Raw genomic sequence first — 20,853 nt, 5'->3', positions numbered from 1 at the left:
TATTGTATGTCCGAATCTTTATTTTGCTCTGTAAAATTTATTAAGAGTAAATTATAATCTGTGCATTTGACATCCTGGTTTGCTGACTGAGAATTCTTCAATGTGATTGGCTGTTTAGCCAGCTCGATGAAATCACTGTTGCTGGATGCTGGTGATTCGCTTGATTTGGCCCCAGATTCAAACCAAGATCGGGAGAGCTGACATTGACACCACAGAGATCCTGGGCAGCTTTCTTCGAGATCAGCGGCGAGCGACGTTGCTTCGCCGCTGACCGCAAATTCCGGGCCATTATGATGCACTAGCATAATGCACTACACAAAACCTAAGACAATTCAGGTCCCAACGCGCGAGTACCCCGTGCGAAAGTGCCGGTTTTGTGCATGCACTGCGCATGCGCGGGAAACTGGCACTTCCGTTCCCCTGAAAGAAGGGGTTCAGAGGTGGAACGCGTGCGCCAGAGAGGCAGCGCGTGCGCATTGAACTTGCGTTTTTTTCCAGCTTTTTCCAGGAAGGCAAGTCTCCAGCAGTTACACTTTTAAAAAGCAGGTGCAAGGCCTGCTTTTAACAAGGTAAGTGGTGAATTAATTAAAATTAAAACATTTTTTCCACAGGTTTATTATTTTTAAATACTTTAAAGAAAGGTAAGTTTATTTTTAGCCCCATTAGAAAATGTAATTAATTTTTTCAAAAATTTAAATTGTTTAAAAGTTATTTTATATAATTTAGTTATTTTAAAAATGTGATTTTTCTTTTTATTTATTTGAAGTTTTAGTGATGTTTTGGAGCTTATAGTATTTATAGGTTTGACAGCTCTTCCTGTCAAACTTATGAATGAAGCATTCCCTGCTACCATTGGCTCTCCATGGCCCACGTAATCCCAGGGGACGCTTCGAACTAACTGCGCCCCTGGGATACGCAAGCACTGCGCGCCGGCAGTTGGAGGAGGCCCAGGATCGGAATCCCACGCGGGCCCACAGCTCAACGGCCGGCGCGCTAGGTAAGTGCAGGTTGGAAGCTTGCACCCGCGGGAAGCTCCCGACCCGAATTTCTGGGCCAATATCTATTCACAGACAGCACAACATCACAGAATGCGGAGATAGAAGTGGTGGGGGGTGTAAATCATGCCTGCACAATCTCTTACACTGTCAAGTACTCAACTGCACAAATGTGGCAAATCGCAGAGTTGAAGTTAGATGTTTCCTCACAGAAAGGAAGGACAAATGTTCTTCTGGGTCACTCGTGTGCACCTTCCAGCAGCATTGGTTGAGGCCTTAGACCAGCCTGCATGTGGTCGACGACACCCAATTGGGCAAACTGGAAAAAAATTACTTGCAAGAAATTTTTAACCAACCCCTGCAACACAACACCAAAAATTATCTTTCCTTCCACCCGCCATACTAAAAGCTTCCAATGAATAACCTCTACAAATGGTTCAGGAAAAAGGCTAAGGTAATCACTGTTCTTCTATGTATCACATACAGAAACATGTTAAAAAGAGTGATCAGAGCAGAAGAGTGACCCCTAGAAAAAAAGAGAGTTAGGGAGGCAAAACATAGCAGTAAAGAAAAATCAAGTAAAACAGTATGAGAGCAGTCAGAGAAGAGGAGATAACCATAAAAGATGAAAATAGGCTCAAAACTGAGAATAACCCAAAAATATTAAACATTCTGAATAATTATTTCCTCCAAGTAGTCACAAGGGAAGGCATAAGACACATGCCCTCCCCCAACAGAGATAACCCAGGCAAAAAGCAGTGACTTCAATATAAATGAGATGGAAATCTTAAAAAGGCCACCAAACAAATAAATGCCCTAGAATTGAGAGTATTCATCCCAGAGTGCTCATCTCAGCGGGCTAACAGAAACTAGAGAGGAAACCTTTTGAAGCATTGATGATTGTTACAAGGATCAGTGCTTGGGCCTCAGCTATTTACAAGCTATATTAATGACCTAGATGAAGGGACAGAGTGTAATGTGTCCAAGTTTGCTGACGATACAAATCTAGGTGGGACAGTAAGCTGTGAGGAGAACACAGAGTCTGCAAAGGGATGTAGATAGACTGAGTGAGTGGGCAGTAAGGTAGCAGATGGAGTATAATGTAGGGAAATGTGAGGTTATTCACTTTGGTAGGAAGAATAGAAAAACAATATTTTTTAAATGGTGAGAAACTTTTAAATGTTGGTGTTGAGAGAGATTTGGGTGTCCTTGTGCAAGAAACACAGAAAGCGAGCATGCAGGTACAGCAAGCAATAAGGAAGGCAAGTGGCATGTTGACCTTTATTGCAAGGGGATTGGAGTATAAGAGTAAGGAAGTCTTGCTACAATTGTACAGGGCCTTGGTGAGACCACAGCTGGAGTACTGTGCAGAGTTTTGGTCTTCTTATCTAAGGAAGGATATATTTGCCTTGGAGGCGGTGCAACGAAGGTTCATTAGATTGATTCCTGGGATGAGAGGACTGTCCTATGATGAGAGATTGTGTAGAATGGGCCTATACTCTCTGGAGTTTAGAAGAATGAGAGGGGATCTCATTGAAACATACAAGATTCTGAAGGGGATTGACAGGGTAGATGCTGAGAGGATGTTTCCCCTGGCTGGAGTGTCTAGAACTAGGGGGCATTGTCTCAGAAACATAGAAGATAGGAGCAGGAGTAGGCCATTCGGCCCCTCGAGCCTGCTCCGCCATTTAATGAGATCATGGCTGATCATCCAAATTCAGTACCCTGTCCCTGCTTTCTCCCCATATTCCTTGATCCCTTTAGCCTTAAGAAATATATCTAACTCCTTCTTGAATAGATTTAAAAAGTTGGCCTCAACTGCCTGCTGTGGTAGAGAATTCCACAGGTTCACCACTCTCTGGGTGAAGAAATTCCTCCTCATCTCAGTCCTAAATGGCTTACCCCTTATCCTTAGACTGTGACCCCTGGTTCTGGACTCCCCCGCCATCGGGAACATCCTTCCTGCATCTAGTCCTGTTAGAATTGTATAAGTTTCAATGAGATCCCCTCTCATTCTTCTAAACTCTAGCAAATATAAGCCTAATCGACCCAATCTCTCTTCATACGTCAGTTTCAGTCTGGTGAACCTTCGCTGCACTCCCTCCATGGCAAGAACATCCTTCCTCAGATAAGGCGACTAAAACTGCACACAATACTCAAGATGTGGTCTCACCAAGGCCCTGTATAACTGTAGCAAGACACCCTTGCTCCTGTACTCGAATCCTCTCGCTATGAAGGCCAACATACCATTTGCCTTCTTAACCGCCTGCTGCACCTGCATGCTTACCTTCAGCGACTGGTGCACAAGGACACCCAGGTCTCGTTGCTCTTCCCCTTTTCCCAATCTATTGCCGTTCAGATAATAATCAGGATAAGGGGTAGGCCATTTAAGACTGAGATGAGGAGGAATTTCTTCACTCAAGAGGGCTGTGAATCTTTGGAATTCTCTGCCCCAGAGGGCTGTGGATGCTGAGTCATTGAGTATATTCAAGGCTGAGAGAGATAGATTTTTGGACTCTAGGGGAATCAAGGGATATGGAGATCGGGCGGGAAAGTGGAGTTGAGGTCGATGATCAGTCATGATCTTATCGATTGGCGGAGCAGGCTCGAGGGGCCGTATGGCCGACTCCTGCTCCTATTTCTTATGTTCTTATGAGTCACTGAATGCTGGGGAGGGCATCAATAGATTGAAAACACACCAACGTGGTAACTATATTCAAAAAGGGTGACAACACAGACACACGCAACTACAGACCCATTAGTCTTCCTTTAATTCAATTTAAAATAATGGAATTGATTATCAGGAGTAAACTTGATTATCTGGAGTAAACTTGATTATCTGTACATAATAACCTAAACAGCAGTCAACATGGATTCTGAATGCAATGGGCCTGTCTGATCAACCTCAACTTCTTTGAGGAAGTGACAACTCAAGTGGACCGTGGAAAGCCCTATAACATGGTGTACCTACACTTCCACAAGATTGAGACTGGTCGATTTAAAGGGCAGAACAGGAAAGAATACAATCAGAGCCCAGAGACAGACATGCAAGTATTTTTTCATTAGCTTAAACTTCGTAGCAACCAGTCAACAGTGTGTGTGTGGGGTTCATACACTTTGTAAGAGGTAAAACTTTTAATTCTAGACAGACAAGTTCAATAGAGCTCTCTGAATCCATTCCAAAATGTATTGCACAAAATGTGATTAATTACAGGCATATAGTATCTTTTAACTAGTATCACTTTAAATAACTGTTAATAAGGAATAAAAACAAACAATCACTCGAGTAATAGAAAATGCCCTGCCTTGCCTTTGGAGCTGACTAATGATAAACAATCTGTAATTGTCAAAGTATATTATAATTATCTTTCAAATCATGTGTAATTTTAGAACTGCTCAATATAGACAATACTCTTCCACCACCCTCCTAGCCTCCGTATTTTTTGGTCATTGCCACCCTGAACCACAGACCATCCCTGAGTTTTCAGATATCTAATTATGTTGCAATATAATACTGCTCAGGACACTGGGGGAATAAGCAAGGAAAACAAGGGGGGTGGGGGGGGGGGGGGGCGGCTGGCTTTACAAGGATCTCACCAATTTATTTTCCTCACTCCTATTGGCGAAGCAACCAAACTCCACTTGGCTCCTCCACAAATAGATGCTTCTCGTGCCCTGGACAACCACATGTGCAGGAAGTGTCGGCAGCTGGAGGAGCTCGAGCTCTGGGTTTCGGAGCTTGAGTAGCGGCTGGCATCACTGCAGTCAAGGAGGACCAGGCAGGCAGTGCAGGAGTCCCATGAGTGCATCTTGCTCTCTAACCTGTATTGAATACAGGTGAGGGCGATGGTTCCTCTGGGGAGTACAGCCAGAGCCATGGCTCAGCTATACGGTGGGGTGGGATGGTCAGAAGAGAAAGCGATAGGGGATTCAATAGTTAGAGGAACAGACAGGCGTTTCTGCAGCCGCAGACGTGACTCCAGGATGGTATGTTGCCTCCTTGGTGCCAGGGTCAAGGATGTCACTGAGCGGCTGCAGGACATTCTGAGGGGGGGGGGGGGGGGGGAGGGTGAACAGCCAGAGGTCGTGGTCCATACTGGTACCAATGACATAGGTAGAAAGAGGGATGAGGTCCTGCAGGCAGATTTTAGGGAGCTCAGAAAAAGATTAATAAGCAGGACCTCAAAGGTAGTAATCTCCAGAATACTCCCGGTGCCACACATTAGTAAGTACAGAAATAGGAGGATAGATGAATGTGTGGCTGGAGAGATGGTGCAGGAGGGAGGGCTTCAGATTCCTGAGGCATTGGGACCGGTTCTGGGTGAGGTGGGACCTGTACAAGCCTCAACAGGGCTGGAACCAATATCCTCACAAGGGGCTTTGTTAGTGTTGTTGGGGAGGATTTAAACTAGCTTGGCAGGGGGATGAGAACCTGAGCGTAGATTCAGAAAGGAGAGAAGCAAAGCCGGAAATGGAAGACAGAAAATTAGTAAGCGAGTTTGGAAGGCAGAGGAAAGGCTAGAAAATAGATAGCAAAGGGGTCTGGCAGTGCTTAACGGCTCAACTTCAATGCAAGGAGACTAGTGAATAAGGCAGATGAGCTGAGGGCACAGATACACGTGGAAGTATGATATCACCGCTATTACTGAAACATGGCTGAAAGGAGGGCAGGAATTGCAGCTCAACATTCCTGGTTACAGCGTTTTCAGACAAGATAGAGAGGAGGAATAATAAAGGGGGGGGGGTCGCAATATTAGTTAAAGAAACAATTACAGCTGTGAGGAGGGGTGAAATGTTAGAAGGATCATCAAATAAGGTCATATGGGTTGAACTGAAGAACAAAAAAGGGGCAATCACACTGCTGAGAGTGTACTATAGACCCCTAAATAGTCAGAGGGATTGATATACCTATCAATTCATCCAATGAAAAGCGACGAGTTAAGAAAGTAACTATAGGTTTTTATTGGCTAAATAACAGAGCCCACCCTCGTGGGTGATCGGATCCAACAAGGAGGAATACCAGCCAGTCGACCACCTTTATACCTGGGCAGGTAGGTGGAGCCATGGGCGGAGTCAGCAGTGGTCAGCCCAGGTATAACAGCGTGACAAGAGGCGACCTCGTATAGTGATACAACAGTGTGAACAGTGATAACGATATAACAGTGATAACTATAGTGTAACGATAGTGAACGGTAAAAGTGGTTTACCACATTCACCCCTTGTTTAGATTTGAGTCCGGCGGGGTGAAGTGTACTACCAGTTCTGGTAAGTCAGTCTGTCCGGAGGCCTCGTAAGCCTTTCTGATCGTCGCAGCGGCGGTGTTGCATTCTCCGGTGTTGATGCTGGTGTCTGCGTGGTCGGCGAAGGCTCGTGGGGTTCCGGCATGCTGTCTACCGGAGCTGGAATTGGGGGGGGGGGGGGGGGGGGGGGTAAAAGGTGGTGTCTCCGGAATGCCCGAGGGTGCGAGGGAGACTGTGTCCTCCCGCCCGTCCGGGTAAGCCACATAGGCGTACTGGGGGTTGGCGTGCAGGAGGTTCACCTTCTCGACCAGGGGGTCCGTTTTATGGGTCCTCACGTGCTTTCGCAGCAGGACGGGCCCCGGGGAGGTCAGCCAGGTTGGTAGTGTGGTTCTCGTAGTCGACTTCCTGGGAAAAACAAGCATTCATTCATGGGGGGGTGGCGTTAATGGCAGTGCAAAGTAGTGACCGGATGGAGTGCAGGGCTGCCGGGAGGACTTCCTGCCAGCGGGAGGTTGGGAGGCCCTTAGACTTTAAGGCTAAGAGGACGGCCTTCCATACCGTCGCGTTCTCTCTTTCTACCTGGCCGTTCCCTCGGGGGTTGTAGCTGGTGGTCCTGCTTGCAGCAATACCTCTCGCTAGTAGGAACTGACGGAGTTCCTCGCTCATGAAGGAGGAGCCCCGGTCACTATGTATATAGTTTGGGAACCCGAACAAGGCGAAGAGGTCGTTCAGGCATTTGATGACCGTGGTACTGGTCATGTCTGGGCAGGGGAAGGCAAAGGGGAAACGGGAGTACTCATCAATGATGTTGAGGAAGTACACATTACGGTCAGAGAACGGGAGGGGCCCCTTAAAGTCGATGCTCAGGCGCTCGAAGGGGCGGGTGGCCTTGATCAGGCTTGCTCTGTCCGGCCTAAAGAAGTGCGGTTTGCACTCGGCACAGGTCTGGCAGTTCCTGGTCATGGTCCTGACCTCCTCGATGGAGTATGGCAGGTTGCGGGCCTTAATGAAGTGGTAAAGTCTGGTGACCCCGGGGTGGCAGAGGTCGTTGTGGAGGGTCTGAAGTCTATCACTTTGCGCGCTGGCGCATGTAATTCGTGACAGAGCATCAGGGGGATCGTTCAGCTTACCTGGCCCGTACAAGATATCATAATCATAGGTGGATAGTTCGATTCTCCACCTCAATATCTTGTCATTCTTGATTTTGCCCCTCAGCTTGTTATTAAACATAAAAGCGACCGAACGCTGGTCGGTGAGGAGGGTAAATCGTTTGCCTGCCAGGTAATGCCTCCAGCGTCGTACCGCCTCCACAATCGCTTGGGCCTCCTTCTCGACCGACGAGTGTCGGATCTCAGGGCCCTGTAGGGTCCTTGAGAAGAAGGCCACTGGTCTCCCCTCCTGGTTAAGGGTAGCGGCTAGGGCGAAGTCGGATGCATCGCTCTCCACTTGGAAGGGGATGGACTCGTCCACTGCGTGCATTGTGGCCTTGGCGATGTCTCCCTTAATGAGGGAGAAGGCTGCGCACGCTTCCTCCGTAAGGGGGAAGGATGTGGACTTCATGAGGGGTCTGGCTTTGTCTGCATAATTGGGCACCCATTGGGCATAGTAGGCGAAGAGCCCCAGGGTTCTCTTCAGAGCCTTTGAACAGTGGGGGAGGGGTAGCTCCATGAGGGGACACATTCTTTCGGGGTCGGGGCCGATGACTCCGTTCTCTACTACACAGCCGAGGATGGCAAGGCGCGAGGTGTTAAACACACATTTCTCCTTATTGTAGGTGAGGTTCAGCCGTTGGGCCGTACGGAGGAATCTCTCCAGATTAACGTCATGGTCCTGCCGGTCGCGGCCGCAGATGGTGACGTTATCTAGGTAGGGGAACGTGGCGTGCAGCCCGTTCTGGTCAACCATCAGGTCCATCTCCCTTTGGAAGACCGAAACCCCGTTGGTGACGCCGAAGGGAACCCTAAGGAAGTGGTAGAGGCGGCCGTTCGCCTCGAAGGCTGTATACTGGCGGTCCTCAGGGCGGATAGGGAGTTGGTGATAGGCCGACTTAAGGTCGATGGTGGAGAATACCCGATACTGCGCAATCTGATTGACCATATCAGATATGCGGGGAAGGGGGTATGCGTCCAGCTGGGTGTACCTGTTTATGGTCTGGCTGTAGTCGATGACCAGGCGGTTTTTATTGCCGGTCTTAACGACCACGACCTGGGCACGCCAGGGGCTGGTGCTCCCCTCGATGATGCCCTCCTTCAGGAGACGCTGCACCTCAGAGCTAATGAAAGCTCTGTCCCCGGCGCTGTACCGCCTGCTCTTGGTCGCGACGGGTTTGCAGTCGGGGGTGAGGTTAGCGAACAGGGAAGGTGGCGGGACCTTGAGGGTGGATAGGCCGCAGGTGTTACGCGGTGGGCGGTTTAAAATCTGTTGGTTGTCGACTGTGAGTGGGGGGAGGGGTCCGCCGTATGCTAGCGTAACGCTTTGGAGGTGGGATTGGAAGTCTAGCCCTAGTAGGACGGCGGCGCATAGCTGGGGAAGGACGAGGAGTTTAAAATTTTTATACTCCGTACCCTTAACCGATAGGGTCACAACACAGTAGCCGCTGATGTCTGTGGCGTGGGATCTCGATGCCATCGAGATCCGGTTGCGTGTTGGCAGGACAGGGAGGGAGTAGTGGCTCACCGTGTCTGGGTGGATGAAACTCTCCGTGCTTCCGCTGTCGAACAGGCAGGTCGTGGCGTGGCCGTTTACTCTGATGTCCATCATTGACTTGGACAGGTGATGCGGGCGGGCTTGGTCCAGTGAGACGGAGGCTAGTGTATAGCTGAGCGAATCGTTGTAGTCTGCGGGTGAGGCGGTAGTCGGGTCTAGAGGCACGGTGGCGGTCGAGCGTGGTGGGTAAAATGGCGTCTCCCACGAGGTTGGACAAAATGGCGGAGAAGATGGCTGCCCCCGTAACTCACATGAGGCACTGCTGGTGTCGGTTGCCTGTATCAAAGATGGCCGCCCCATGACTCACATGTGGGGATGCTGGCCTCTGATGCCTTGAAGGAAGATGGCCGCCCCCACAGCTCGCATGAGGCACTGCTGGCCTCTGATGATCCACCTCTGCAGGCCTTAGCGAAGTGGCCTTTCTTCATACAGTTTGAGCAGGTAGAGTTCCTGGCTGGGCAGCGCGACCTCGGGTGTTTCGCCTGGCCACAGAAGAAGCAGCCGGCGGCCCGATCGCGGGGGTCCGATGTCGGAGCCGGTACCGGGGGTGGCGGTCTCGATCGGGTCCGGGGCGCCGACGCAGGTCCCAGGGGGGGTGCTGCGGGGGGTATCGCGGTCGGGGTCGGTCCCAAGTTCGCGAGTTACTGTACCTTGAGTAGGCCTCGAGGTCCCGATGGGCCACTTCTAGAGAGAGAGCGAGGGCTGCAGCTTTGTCCAGGTCGAGGTCCCTTGCTTCCAGTCGTCTTTGCCGTGAGTAGTCGGACCGCAGGCCTTTCACGAAGGCATCGCGGACATTGTCTTCAGTATTTTCTGCCGCCGTTACCGCTTTAAAGTTACAGTCTCTGCCGAGTGCTTGTAGCACCTGTAAAAATTCCTCCACGGGCTCTCCTGGCTGTTGCGGGCGGGATCTTAGGAGGTGTCTGGCATACATGGAATTTACCGGGGTTTGGTACTGTCTTTTCAGCCAGTTGATGGCGTCCTCGTATGTTTTGAGGTCCCGGATGAGTGCGAATACTTTAGGGCTCACTTGGGCGTTCAGAACTCTTAGCATGGATTTCTGAGGCACGCCGGATTCTCCCAGGTAGGCTTCGAAGCAGCTCAGCCAGTGTTCAAAGTCGAGGGCTGAGTTTGCTGCCTGTGGATTTAGATCCAGGTACGGTGGTCTGAGGGCTCGCAGCCAGGCAGGCTGCTGTGGCTGTTGTAGCTGGGCGTCTGGCTGGTCGCTTGGCTGGTCGTTTGACTGTCCAGGTGTCGACATTTTAAAATTTAGCCAATAAAATTGATATACCTATCAATTCATCCAATGAAAAGCGACGAGTTAAGAAAGTAACTATAGGTTTTTATTGGCTAAATAACAGAGCCCACCCTCGTGGGTGATCGGATCCAACAAGGAGGAATACCAGCCAGTCGACCACCTTTATACCTGGGCAGGTAGGTGGAGCCATGGGCGGAGTCAGCAGTGGTCAGCCCAGGTATAACAGCGTGACAAGAGGCGACCTCGTATAGTGATACAACAGTGTGAACAGTGATAACGATATAACAGTGATAACTATAGTGTAACGATAGTGAACGATAAAAGTGGTTTACCACAGGGATAAAGAACAACAAACATGTAGGCATATTTCCAAGAAGTGCAAAAACAATAGGGCAGTAATAGTAGGGGATTTCAACTACCCTAACATTAACTGGGATAGAATCAGTGTAGAAGGTATAGAGGGTGCAGAATTCTTAAAATGCATTCGGCAGAACTTTTTTAGCCAGAACGTAGCAAGCCCAACAAGAGAGGGGGCAATTCTAGACTTGGTTTTAGGGAATGAAGCTGGGCAGGTGGAAGGGGCATCATTGGAAGAGCATTTTGGTGGTAGTGGTCATAATTCAGTTAGATTTAGCATAGTTATGGATATGGACAAAGACAGACCAGGGGTAAAAGTTCTCAATTTGAGAAAGGCCAATTTTACTAATCCGAGATGTGATTTAGCAAAAGTGGACTAGAAACAGTTATTTGAAGGCAAATCAGTGTCGGAGCAGTGGTAGGCTTTCAAGGAGCAGATAGCGAGGGTTCAGAGCAAATATGTTCCCACAAAGAAAAAGGTTGGGACTCCCAAATCTAGAGGTCCCTGGATATCAAGCGGCTTACAGGGTAGGATAAGGCAAAAAAGGGAAGCTTATGTCAGATACCAAGAGCTAAATACTGCAGAAAACCTAGAGGAGTATAGAAAGTGCAGGGGTAGAATGAGAAAGGAAATTAGGAATGCAAAGAGAGGGCATGAAAAAATATCAAGGGAAACCCAAAGATGATTCATAAATACATAAAGAGCAAGAGGATAATTAAAGAAAGGAGTAGGGCCTATTAGAGACCAAAAAGGTAACTTGCGTGTTGAGACGCAAAGCATGGGTATGGTTCTTAATGAATAGTTTGCGTCTGTCTTCACAAAAGAGAGGGATGATGCAGACATTGTAGTTAAGGAGGAGTGTGAAATATTAGATGAAATAAACATAATGAGAGGGGAAGTATTAAGGGGTTTAGCATCTTTGTAAGTAGATAAATCGCCAGGTCTGGATGAAATGTATCCCAGGCTGTTGAGAAGCAAGGGAGGAAATAGTGGAGGCACTGACCATCATTTTCCAATCTCCTCTGGCTACAGGTGTGGTGCCAGAGGACTGCTAACGTTGTAGCATTGTTTAAAAAGGGATAGACGGAGTAATTACAGGCCAGTCAACCTAACCTCGATGGTGGGAAAATTATTGGAAAAAATTCTGAAGGACAGGATAAGTCTTCATTTAGAAAGACACGGATTAATCAAGAACAGTCAGCATGGATTTGTTAAGGGAAGGTCATGTCGAAGTTGATTGAATTTTTTGAGGAGGCAACATGGAGGGTCGATGAGGGTAGTGTGTTTGATCTAGTCTACATGGATTTTAGCAAGGCTTTTGACAAGGTCCCACATGGCAGACTTGTCAGAAAAGTAAAAGCCCATGGGATCCAAGGGAAAGTAGCAAGTTGGATCCAAAATTGGCTCGGTGGCTGGAAGCAAAAAGTGTAATGGTCGACAGGTGTTTGTGTGTGCTTTTTCCAGTGGGGTCCCACAGGGCTCAGTGCTAGGTCCCTTGCTTTTTGTGGTTTATATCAATGATTTAGACTTCAATGTAGGGGGCATGAGTAAGAAGTTTGCAGATGATACAAAAATTGGCCATGTAGTTGATAGTGAGGAAGAAAGCTGTAGACTGCAGGAAGATTATCAATGAACTGGTCAGGGGGGCAGAAAAGTGGCAAATGGAATTTAATCTGGAGAAGTGAGGTAATGCATTTGGGGAGAGCCAACAAGGCAAGGGAATACACAATAAGTGGTAGGATACTGAGAAGTGTAGAGGAACAGAGGGACCTTGGAGTGCATGAAGGTAGCAGGACAGGTAGACAAGGTGGTTAAGCTGTACATTTCTATGATTCTATGACAGCCCATTGAGACCAGAAACATGACAGTCACAACCACCCGCTGTCTGGCTGCCAATTTTGTTTCGGAGCAAATCAGTTGACATTTGATGCTTTCAATCTCAGAGTTCAGAAACATAACCTCTCTTTCAATTCCCAGCAGCTAGTTACAGCAGTACATGATCAATACTTCTACATTCTTAAATATAGCAGGATAGTCAGCCTCATTGAAAAGGCAGCATCCAGCAACATATCTTCCCTTAATCGTAAAGTCCAAAGTATAGCTGTGCAGTGACAACTCCACAATGTTCAGCTCCATTAACAACTCCTCTGATAATGAAGTAACCCATGCAGGCCTTCAGCAGAATTTGGATAACATCCAGGCTTGGGCTGAGAAGTGGCAGAAAATACTTGTGCCACACAAGTGGTGAGTAATGACCATCTCGCTCAAGAGAAAGCCCAGCCACCTCCTCCTAATATTCAATGTTCTATATAGAACAAATTCCATGCAAATCAATTTTATAAGCATTGCAAAATATGCAACATGCTGGAAATCTGAAATATAAACAGAAAATGCTGGAAATACTCAGCAGGTCAAGCAGCATCTGTGGAGAGAGAAAAAGAGTTAACATTTCAGGTCGGTGACCTTTCGTAAGAACATATATCCAAAAAAATCAATCTGCCTGCCTAGGACATGGCTGATTGAGTGAGTTGTAGTACTAAAAATATAAAATGACCTCTCCTTTTCAAAAAAAAATATATAGACACTGTTTTAAGTATATTGGACTGCTGCTTTTATGTGAATTTGCTTTCAAAAATTGATCTTGATCAGCAGTACAATAACACACTACATTGATCTTCCATAGAAAATGCCACAAAGCGGTATAGTATGGCAAATTCCTGATCTTGGCGGTGCCATCTGAGTGACATGTCAAATAAAGACTCTTCCCCAAAGGGACGAAGAGAAAAAAAACAAATGGCAAAATAACTCGGACAATTCTCGCATAACTCCAAGCAACTGGATCAAAAGCAAAAGTCTAGGTGTGGGCCTTCTCACCAGCCTACTCCTAACTGGTGAATAGGCACTTTAAGAGGAAGGAAGGAAGGAAAGCACTTACTGGGTCCATGCTCATGATTTCCCATAAACTGAATTCCCAGTCAGGCATGTATAATGGGACAGCACTAAACAATGGGCACACACTTTCCACAGGGCAAGAGAAACTTTCAGTTGTTCTAGAAAAAAAAAACCTTTCAGAATATCTAGATAATACAAATCAATATATGGTGCAGATTTTTTTTTTTTTTTTTTTTTAATATAAAAACAGTTTCTCTCTTTTATCTGCATTGAAATTACAACATGGAAACAGGCCATTCTGCCCAACCAGTCCATGCCAATGTTTACCCTCTACATGAGCAAATAGTTCTAACCACATTTATCCAACTAGTTCCTTTATCCACCCATTCAATCTAATCTTGAATGTTGATCTAGTTTCTGCCTCAACCACTAAGCCTGGAAGTGAAGATCCCCCTCCCCTCTATTCTAAATCTTGCATTTAATATTGTATCTATGGCCCTTGTTCTTGACCCCCTGAACTACTGAAAAGAGTCTGCTTCTATCTACCCAGTCCCATTCTTTCATAATTTTAAAACTTCTATTATATTGCCCCATAATCTAAATTGTTCTAACAAAGAAAGACACAACTTTTCAAGTCTTTCTTCATATAGGAAACACTCATTTAAACGGCACCTAAATATCCGGAATTCACTATTAACCGGCAAAATTCATACTCCGAAAACAACACCTCCATAACCAGAAATGTTGCCGAGTCCGAGTCTCCCGCGGTGGCCGAGTTAGTCAGTGGGGGGGGTAGTTCTCCAAACTGCCACTACTCGGCTTCTTGGCGCTGTCGAAAGTCCGAACACCTCAATAACAGGAGTCTCCCGCGCTGCCGGTAGTCTCTTCCGATCCGCCATTTTTCCTGTCTGTCTCTCCATCTTTATCGCGAATTATCTCCCCCATCTTGCATTATGGAATTCCCAAAAGTTGGTCCAAGCAAAAGGACTTGGAATAAGTGTACAGTGAACTACAGTACTGTATAAGTTTTGTTTTACTGTTAAGTAATTAAAGAGTTATGGATTACCCTAAACTGGCAGTATTGTACGTAAGCATCTTCCACCATCTATTTAACACAACATTCTGTAGGTGATTACCCAATTACTTTATACTGCACATTTCTTGATTTTTAAAAAAAATTTTGTTTGTTAAAAGTAGCCTCGGTAGATAACCCTCTCCGTCATCCAGAATTTTTAATCAACCGGCACCATCCAGGTCCCGTCGGTGCTGGATACCAAAGAGTTTCCTGTATTTGTATTCCCTCATACTAGGCAGCACCTGACTGAATCGGTGTTGTATCCTCTCTAAAGCCTCAATACCCTTCCTATATTGTGGAGTCCAATACTGTACACAGTATTCTAACTGAGGTCTTAAGGTTTAATATAGACTCATCATTACCTCTTGGCTCTTATATACACACAAGATAAAACCTAGAATTCCATTGGTTTTTTTTTATAAACAGGCTTAACATGTTCTGCCTTTAATGTCCTGCGAAACTGTATCCCAAGTCCCTCTGCTCTTCCACAGCACTGAGCATATTTCCATTCAGACTGTAATTACTGCTGTTAATTATTTTACCAAAATACATCACTTCACACATACTGACACTAAATTCCAACTTTTTAGCCCATTTCCCCATCTTATCAATATCCCTTTGCAGTTTTCTTTGGTCTTCTAAAGAATTAACTCTATGTTGATGTCATCAGCAAACCGTGACACAATTCCCTCTAGGCCTACATCAAAAGCATTGATATACACAGTGAACATGTAGAACTGTTTATTACACTGCTAAAGAGAATCATTTTCAGTAATAGAATAGTTGGCTTTATTCACATTTTTATTCAATGAAGGACTGAATACCCAGTGATAAAATTTGGCTCATTTCAGTTGATAAGTGCAAATTTAATAGAGTACCCTTCTCATGACCAGGACAGAGGGGTCAGTGGATGGGAATTGAAATATATATATATTTTTTTAATTAAAAATCAAAAATATATATATCCAAAAGCAGTATCCCAATAACACGTCGTGCAGCGAGGTTCCCCAAAAACCACACTTGTTCGATACTGCCACAGAAATGTTCTCAAGATTGCATCAACAAAAGTACATGGGATTTCATTCCTCATCCTACCCTTTTACCCCAAACAAAAACTTGCTCTCTAAAGTGGAAAGAGATGTCAAACATATCACATTATAACTAATGTGCACTGAAATACAAAGGCCATTATATCATCGTCTCAACAACAGTGCAAAAATGGGCAAATTGCAACATGAAGTAACACACTGAGGTGCGCCAGATTCTATGACAGCACAGGAAAAGAAATGTGATGCCATTGTGAACACCAGAAATATTCCAGGAACATGGGCTAAGAATACTACTTTACAGTGAGGCTCAACAAATCCACTGACAAATTGATTAAATATTCCTTTCCCTCATATTTCAACAAGGGCTAGGATCATGGACGTACAAGATTTCTACTACAAGATGAACGCAAAGAGGCAATTATTTTGGAAACTATACTTGTATCTAGAAAAACAGTTAGTCCCAATTAAAATCACACAATAATTATAAGCAGATACTTCTTTATAGTTCTGAAAAATAATTTCTCAATAACTGCTGATAAGCTAACAGAAAACAACCCAAAACAAACAAAATAAACTTACTCCACCATCTAAATTTATTTCTACTACATTACAACAGTGACTACATTTCAAAAGTACTTAATCTTGAGGTCGTAAAAGGCGTTATATGAATGCAAGTTCTCTCATGAAAAAAGAATCGACTTGTACGTTGTTCATGTGTAATTCAAAATTAAAATTTATATCTGAAATATGTCAACATTAGTTCTTCAAATTTTTCTTTTCTTACTGTCCACACATATTTATTCTTAGTAAATTTAAGTTAAACATGTAATTTATTCAATCATCATCATCAGAATAGAGAACTGAAGGGAACTGGCAAATTAGCATTCTTCACCATAGGTTCATGTTTGAGCTCTTTTACGAACTACAGCAAAGTTTCCATTATGGCTCGAGGTAAAATTCATATTGTTCATAGATGGGATAGAATTCAGTAGTACTATTTTTCAGTAAAAAGACTATCAACAGATGCTTTTTACAACCTTAAACATCATAAAATAGAAGCCTTTTCTACACGTTAAAGCTGCACAAAAACCAACAATGCTTGTATCAAAAGGGAAAAACTAGCGCCATTAATGAAAAAGACATTGAAATAATTAAATGTTCCTCAGTAGGAAGAGTATCTCTTTCCATTTCATGAATTTTCAAAATGTTAAAATATTTTTGTTTTACTCTAATTGAGGTGGAAAAAATATCGACTTTATTTTTTTTTAAAAGTTAATCAAGAGTGTGTTCAAGGGAGTATCTTACTCTTTGGATTTGAAAACTGTGAAAACTCCAATCTCAAATTTCTGATATAATTTAAACAGGTCCAACTGCTTCATAACTTTCTAACCCATTTCCAGCTACATTTTATTCCCTAAATGAAAGACTTATAATTGTTCATTTCCACTGTATTATAGTTGAGTGTGTCAGTTCCAGGTCACCCAAATGATTTGTAAACAGAGACCCTAATTCAAACCAATGATATGACGGCAACAGCCAAATTGACTTATAATAGTTACTGCATTAAGTTAATTTACTGCATGTGAAGTGCTTTTAGGTTTGAGATGTGATAATACATTATACAAATGCAGTTTGTCTTTTAGTAATATACTATGCAGTCTAAACTGCGGTGTGATTTATAGCAGGCATCTATTTACAAATACTGTCAGATAGCCCAATAAGAGGTGTTACTACAGCCAGACACAAAATTACAATTAAAAATAAAAGGTACTTACAGAACAGATTTAAAGTTCAAGGCACATTAAGTACTTATCTAAATTAGTGTCTCTGAATTGCTACTACACTAATGAGAGCCACAATATCTAAAGGTTTGTCGGTTAATGTAATGGCTTCATGTTTTAGCTGTTGAGAAACAAATGTTTGTCTACATATAGTACACAGCTTTTATTTACAGCAAATGTACAATAAAGTGTGTACAAATACTACGCAATCAGGAGGGTGAACTCATCATTTTAATACTGCCACCCACATACAGGGCAAAACTAGAATTGCAGTATTTGTCTTCCTGCTCATGTTTACACATTGCCTGCATTAGTATATCATTGCCTGCATTAGTATATCAATCATATTTTTGTAAAAGACACAAAGAAACTGAAAACTCCGATCAAATAAACTTTTCTAGGTCACAAATGTAATGTAATAGTCTATAAAATGGCCAAATACCATTTTTCACGATACACATGAGAATATAAACAGGAAGATTATTGTAAACTAAATGGAACTCAAACACCTGTAAATATTCTCACAAGTTCAATGCAATTGAATACACGTCCTCTTTCAGATTAGGTAGAAGTGAATACAATTTTTATGAAAAACTGTAGATTAACATGTTTTTAAATTTGTAATGAGGATAACATACTTGTGGAATTTTCAGTTTGGCACATCTGTTCCACTCAACACAGTCTGGCCAACACGAGGAGGGAATTCTTTAATACTCCCACAATTCGTGATCTTTGTTTTGTTGCAGTCAGTTCCAGTCAGAAAGGAAGAAAATAAATGTTGGAAATCTTACCTCAAATCTTCCAGTAAATCACATTCCCCCTGATGCTTTGCCTGAAGTTTAGTCATTTGCTCAGCATGGATGTTTTTCAGTTCTTGAGTAACTTTTACCTTCGATAAAGAAGAAACACACCGTTGCTTTAAGAGATAACAAAGCCTTACAAATAAAATGATTTTCAAGCTACAACTGACCCCACCAGTTTACTCACGAGAATGTGCGAAACAAACATATAAAACAGCGGCATTTAGTACAGTTTTATGCCAAGGTACGCGTTAGATTTCCCCAGAAAAATTACACAAACGTTTGAGAGACAACATTAAAAAATGTCCTAAATTATGTAAATAGTGCGAAACATTTCAACACGTTTAAATTTTAACGCAGCAGGGATTGTTATTTCAACGATTTCAGGCAATTCTACCCTCGTGATATTTCACAGCGAAAAAGTCATTGATTTAAAGATAGATTTATTCTACCCACTTCCCATAAAGCGTCTTTCCTTGAATGTCCACTCCGATTTCAAGGTTTTTAAAAGACAGAATTGTGTACATTTTGGTCTACACTTCGACGCTTACATGATACTCAAATGGGTGAAGCGCAATAGAAAAAAAAACGCAAGGTTTCACTAAAAAATAATCCACTGCTCAGCCTCCAGAAAAACAATAACACCCCCTCCTTTCACATGTAAATATCTCACCATCACCGGGATTTCAAACCGAATCGAGTCCACGCTCTACATATTTACGTTCCGACATACCAAAAAAAAATCATATTAAAACTATCTATAAATATCTCACCGCAATAACCCGAAGATAAACAAATTAACACTTTTTTGGGGGGTATTTAAACATATAAATCCAGAGGGTGTTTTTAAAATCTGAACACTAGGGACATTTTTATTTTTCTTCACCCCCCTTCTCGCATACGACATTTCTTCACAGCCGTGAATAAAAGATGTCTGTTTCGGGGAGCTCGCTCACCTTTCTCGGAGGAGGCTGCATGTCGAAGAACTGACGGGAATCATAAATCCGATATTGGGGAGATGAAAAGAAAAGCCGAGGAGGCGATAGAAAGCCGCCGCCGATGGGGATGAGAGTGGGAAGAGGAAGAGGTGGAGGAGGAGGAGGAAGAGAGGGGGGTGGATAGAGAAGGGATGAAAAGGAAGGAAACTGCGGTACGTGGGCTGCTTGTTTCTGAGCCCGGGGTGATGAGTCGGAGGGGAGGGAAAGGAAGAGACAGTTGAGATGCGCTCCTGGCTTTTGCGGAGAGGTCACTCCGGCACCGCCATGATTTTTTCCCCACACACACACTCAGTCACTCCGCCAACAGACTCAATCAGAGAGAAAAATACCGAGAGGCGGTGAACATTAACCACCAAACGGCCCGGGGTTCCGCCGCGCAACAGCGACTTACAGCGGCCGCCGCTGTAAAGGACACCTTCCCCCAAATGGGCGGGCACAACTCCCACCCCAGTCAGAAAATGTCTTCGTGTCATCCAGCGTCAGCGCTAATCCAGCCCGGCGGGCGCCCCGCCCGCTCGGAGGCGCTGGGCCTCGGCCGTTGTTAGGCAACCGGCGCCCAGGGCAAGAGCAATCGAGCTAGATCGCCTCGATCGATCGATGCGCTCTGGCGCCCACGCAGTTGTGTGCCGCTGGAGCGCCACCCCGATCAGCGAAGGCCACTGACGATCAGTGGCTGGCTGAATGAAAGAAATAAAGACTTGCATTTATATAGCGCCTTTCACGACCCACCGGTCGTCCCAAAGCGCTTTACAGCCAATTCAGTACTTTTTTTTTGGAGTGTAATCACCGTTGTAATGTAGGAAAGGCTGCAGCTAATTTGCACACAGCAAGCTCCCACAATCAGCCATGTGATACAGACCAGATCATCTGTTTTAGTGATGTTGGTTGAGGGATAAATATTGGCCACAGGACACCAGGGTTAACTCCCCTGCTCATCTGAAAGACAGCACCTCCAACAGTTCCACGCTCCCTCAGTACTGCACTGGAGTGTCAGCCTAGATTTTTATGCTCAAGTCTCATGGAGTGGGACTTGAACACACAGCCTTCTGACTCAGAGGAAAGGGTGCTACCCACTGAGTCACGGCTGACAATATAGTCCAAATGAAGTCCAAATATGTCCACATGATACGCAGAATGGGATTGTAAATGAATTTCAATATAGGTAACTATGAGGTGGTGCATTTTGGTCAGAGGAATAAGGAGGCCACATACTCGTTATTATCTGGTCACTGTCGCATTGCAGTTTGTGGAAGCTTGCTGTGCGGAAATTGGCTGCCGCGTTTCCTGTTTTGCAACAGTGAATACACTTCAAAAAAGTACTTAATTGGCTGTAAAGCATTTTGGGAAGTCCGGTGGTTGTGAAAGGCGCTATATAAATGCAAGTCTTCTTTTGGCAAATAAGAGTCTGAATGGGGTAGAGGTGCAAAGGAAGTAGTAACATAGGTTAACAAATCCATTAACAATTCAAACACAGCGCTGGGATTCATTTCTAGAGGAATAGAATTCAAAAGCAGGGAAGTTATGTTAAACTTATATAGAACCTTAGTTAGACCGCACTTAGAGTACCGTGTACTGTTCAAGTTGCCATATTGCAAAAAAAGATAGAAGCACTGGAGAAAGTGTGAAACAGATTTACAAGGATGACACCAGATCTGAAAGAGTATAACTATCAGGGAAGACCAAATCAGCTGGGGCTCTTTTCTC

At 44.6% G+C, this 20,853-nt stretch overlaps 1 protein-coding gene across 1 annotated transcript in view; it reads right to left on the bottom strand.

The window, feature by feature from the left end:
- fchsd2 (FCH and double SH3 domains 2) overlaps positions 1 to 19,785 on the bottom strand; it is a 267,174-nt gene extending 247,389 nt beyond the window's left edge. Inside the window, 2 exon segments of the mRNA XM_085999451.1 lie at positions 18,143 to 18,240; positions 19,108 to 19,785. Of these exon segments, the coding sequence (XP_085855577.1) occupies positions 18,143 to 18,240; positions 19,108 to 19,128 (119 nt within the window). The 5' untranslated portion in view covers positions 19,129 to 19,785.
- Positions 19,786 to 20,853: the final 1,068 nt, after the last annotated feature.

This window comes from Somniosus microcephalus, chromosome 10 (assembly GCF_052327205.1).
Source record: "Somniosus microcephalus isolate GS21.2 chromosome 10, FLI_Smic_1.0, whole genome shotgun sequence".
Lineage (NCBI taxonomy): Eukaryota > Metazoa > Chordata > Chondrichthyes > Squaliformes > Somniosidae > Somniosus > Somniosus microcephalus.
Note: the sequence above shows the minus strand (reverse complement) of the source record. Positions and strands in the feature narration are given on the sequence as shown.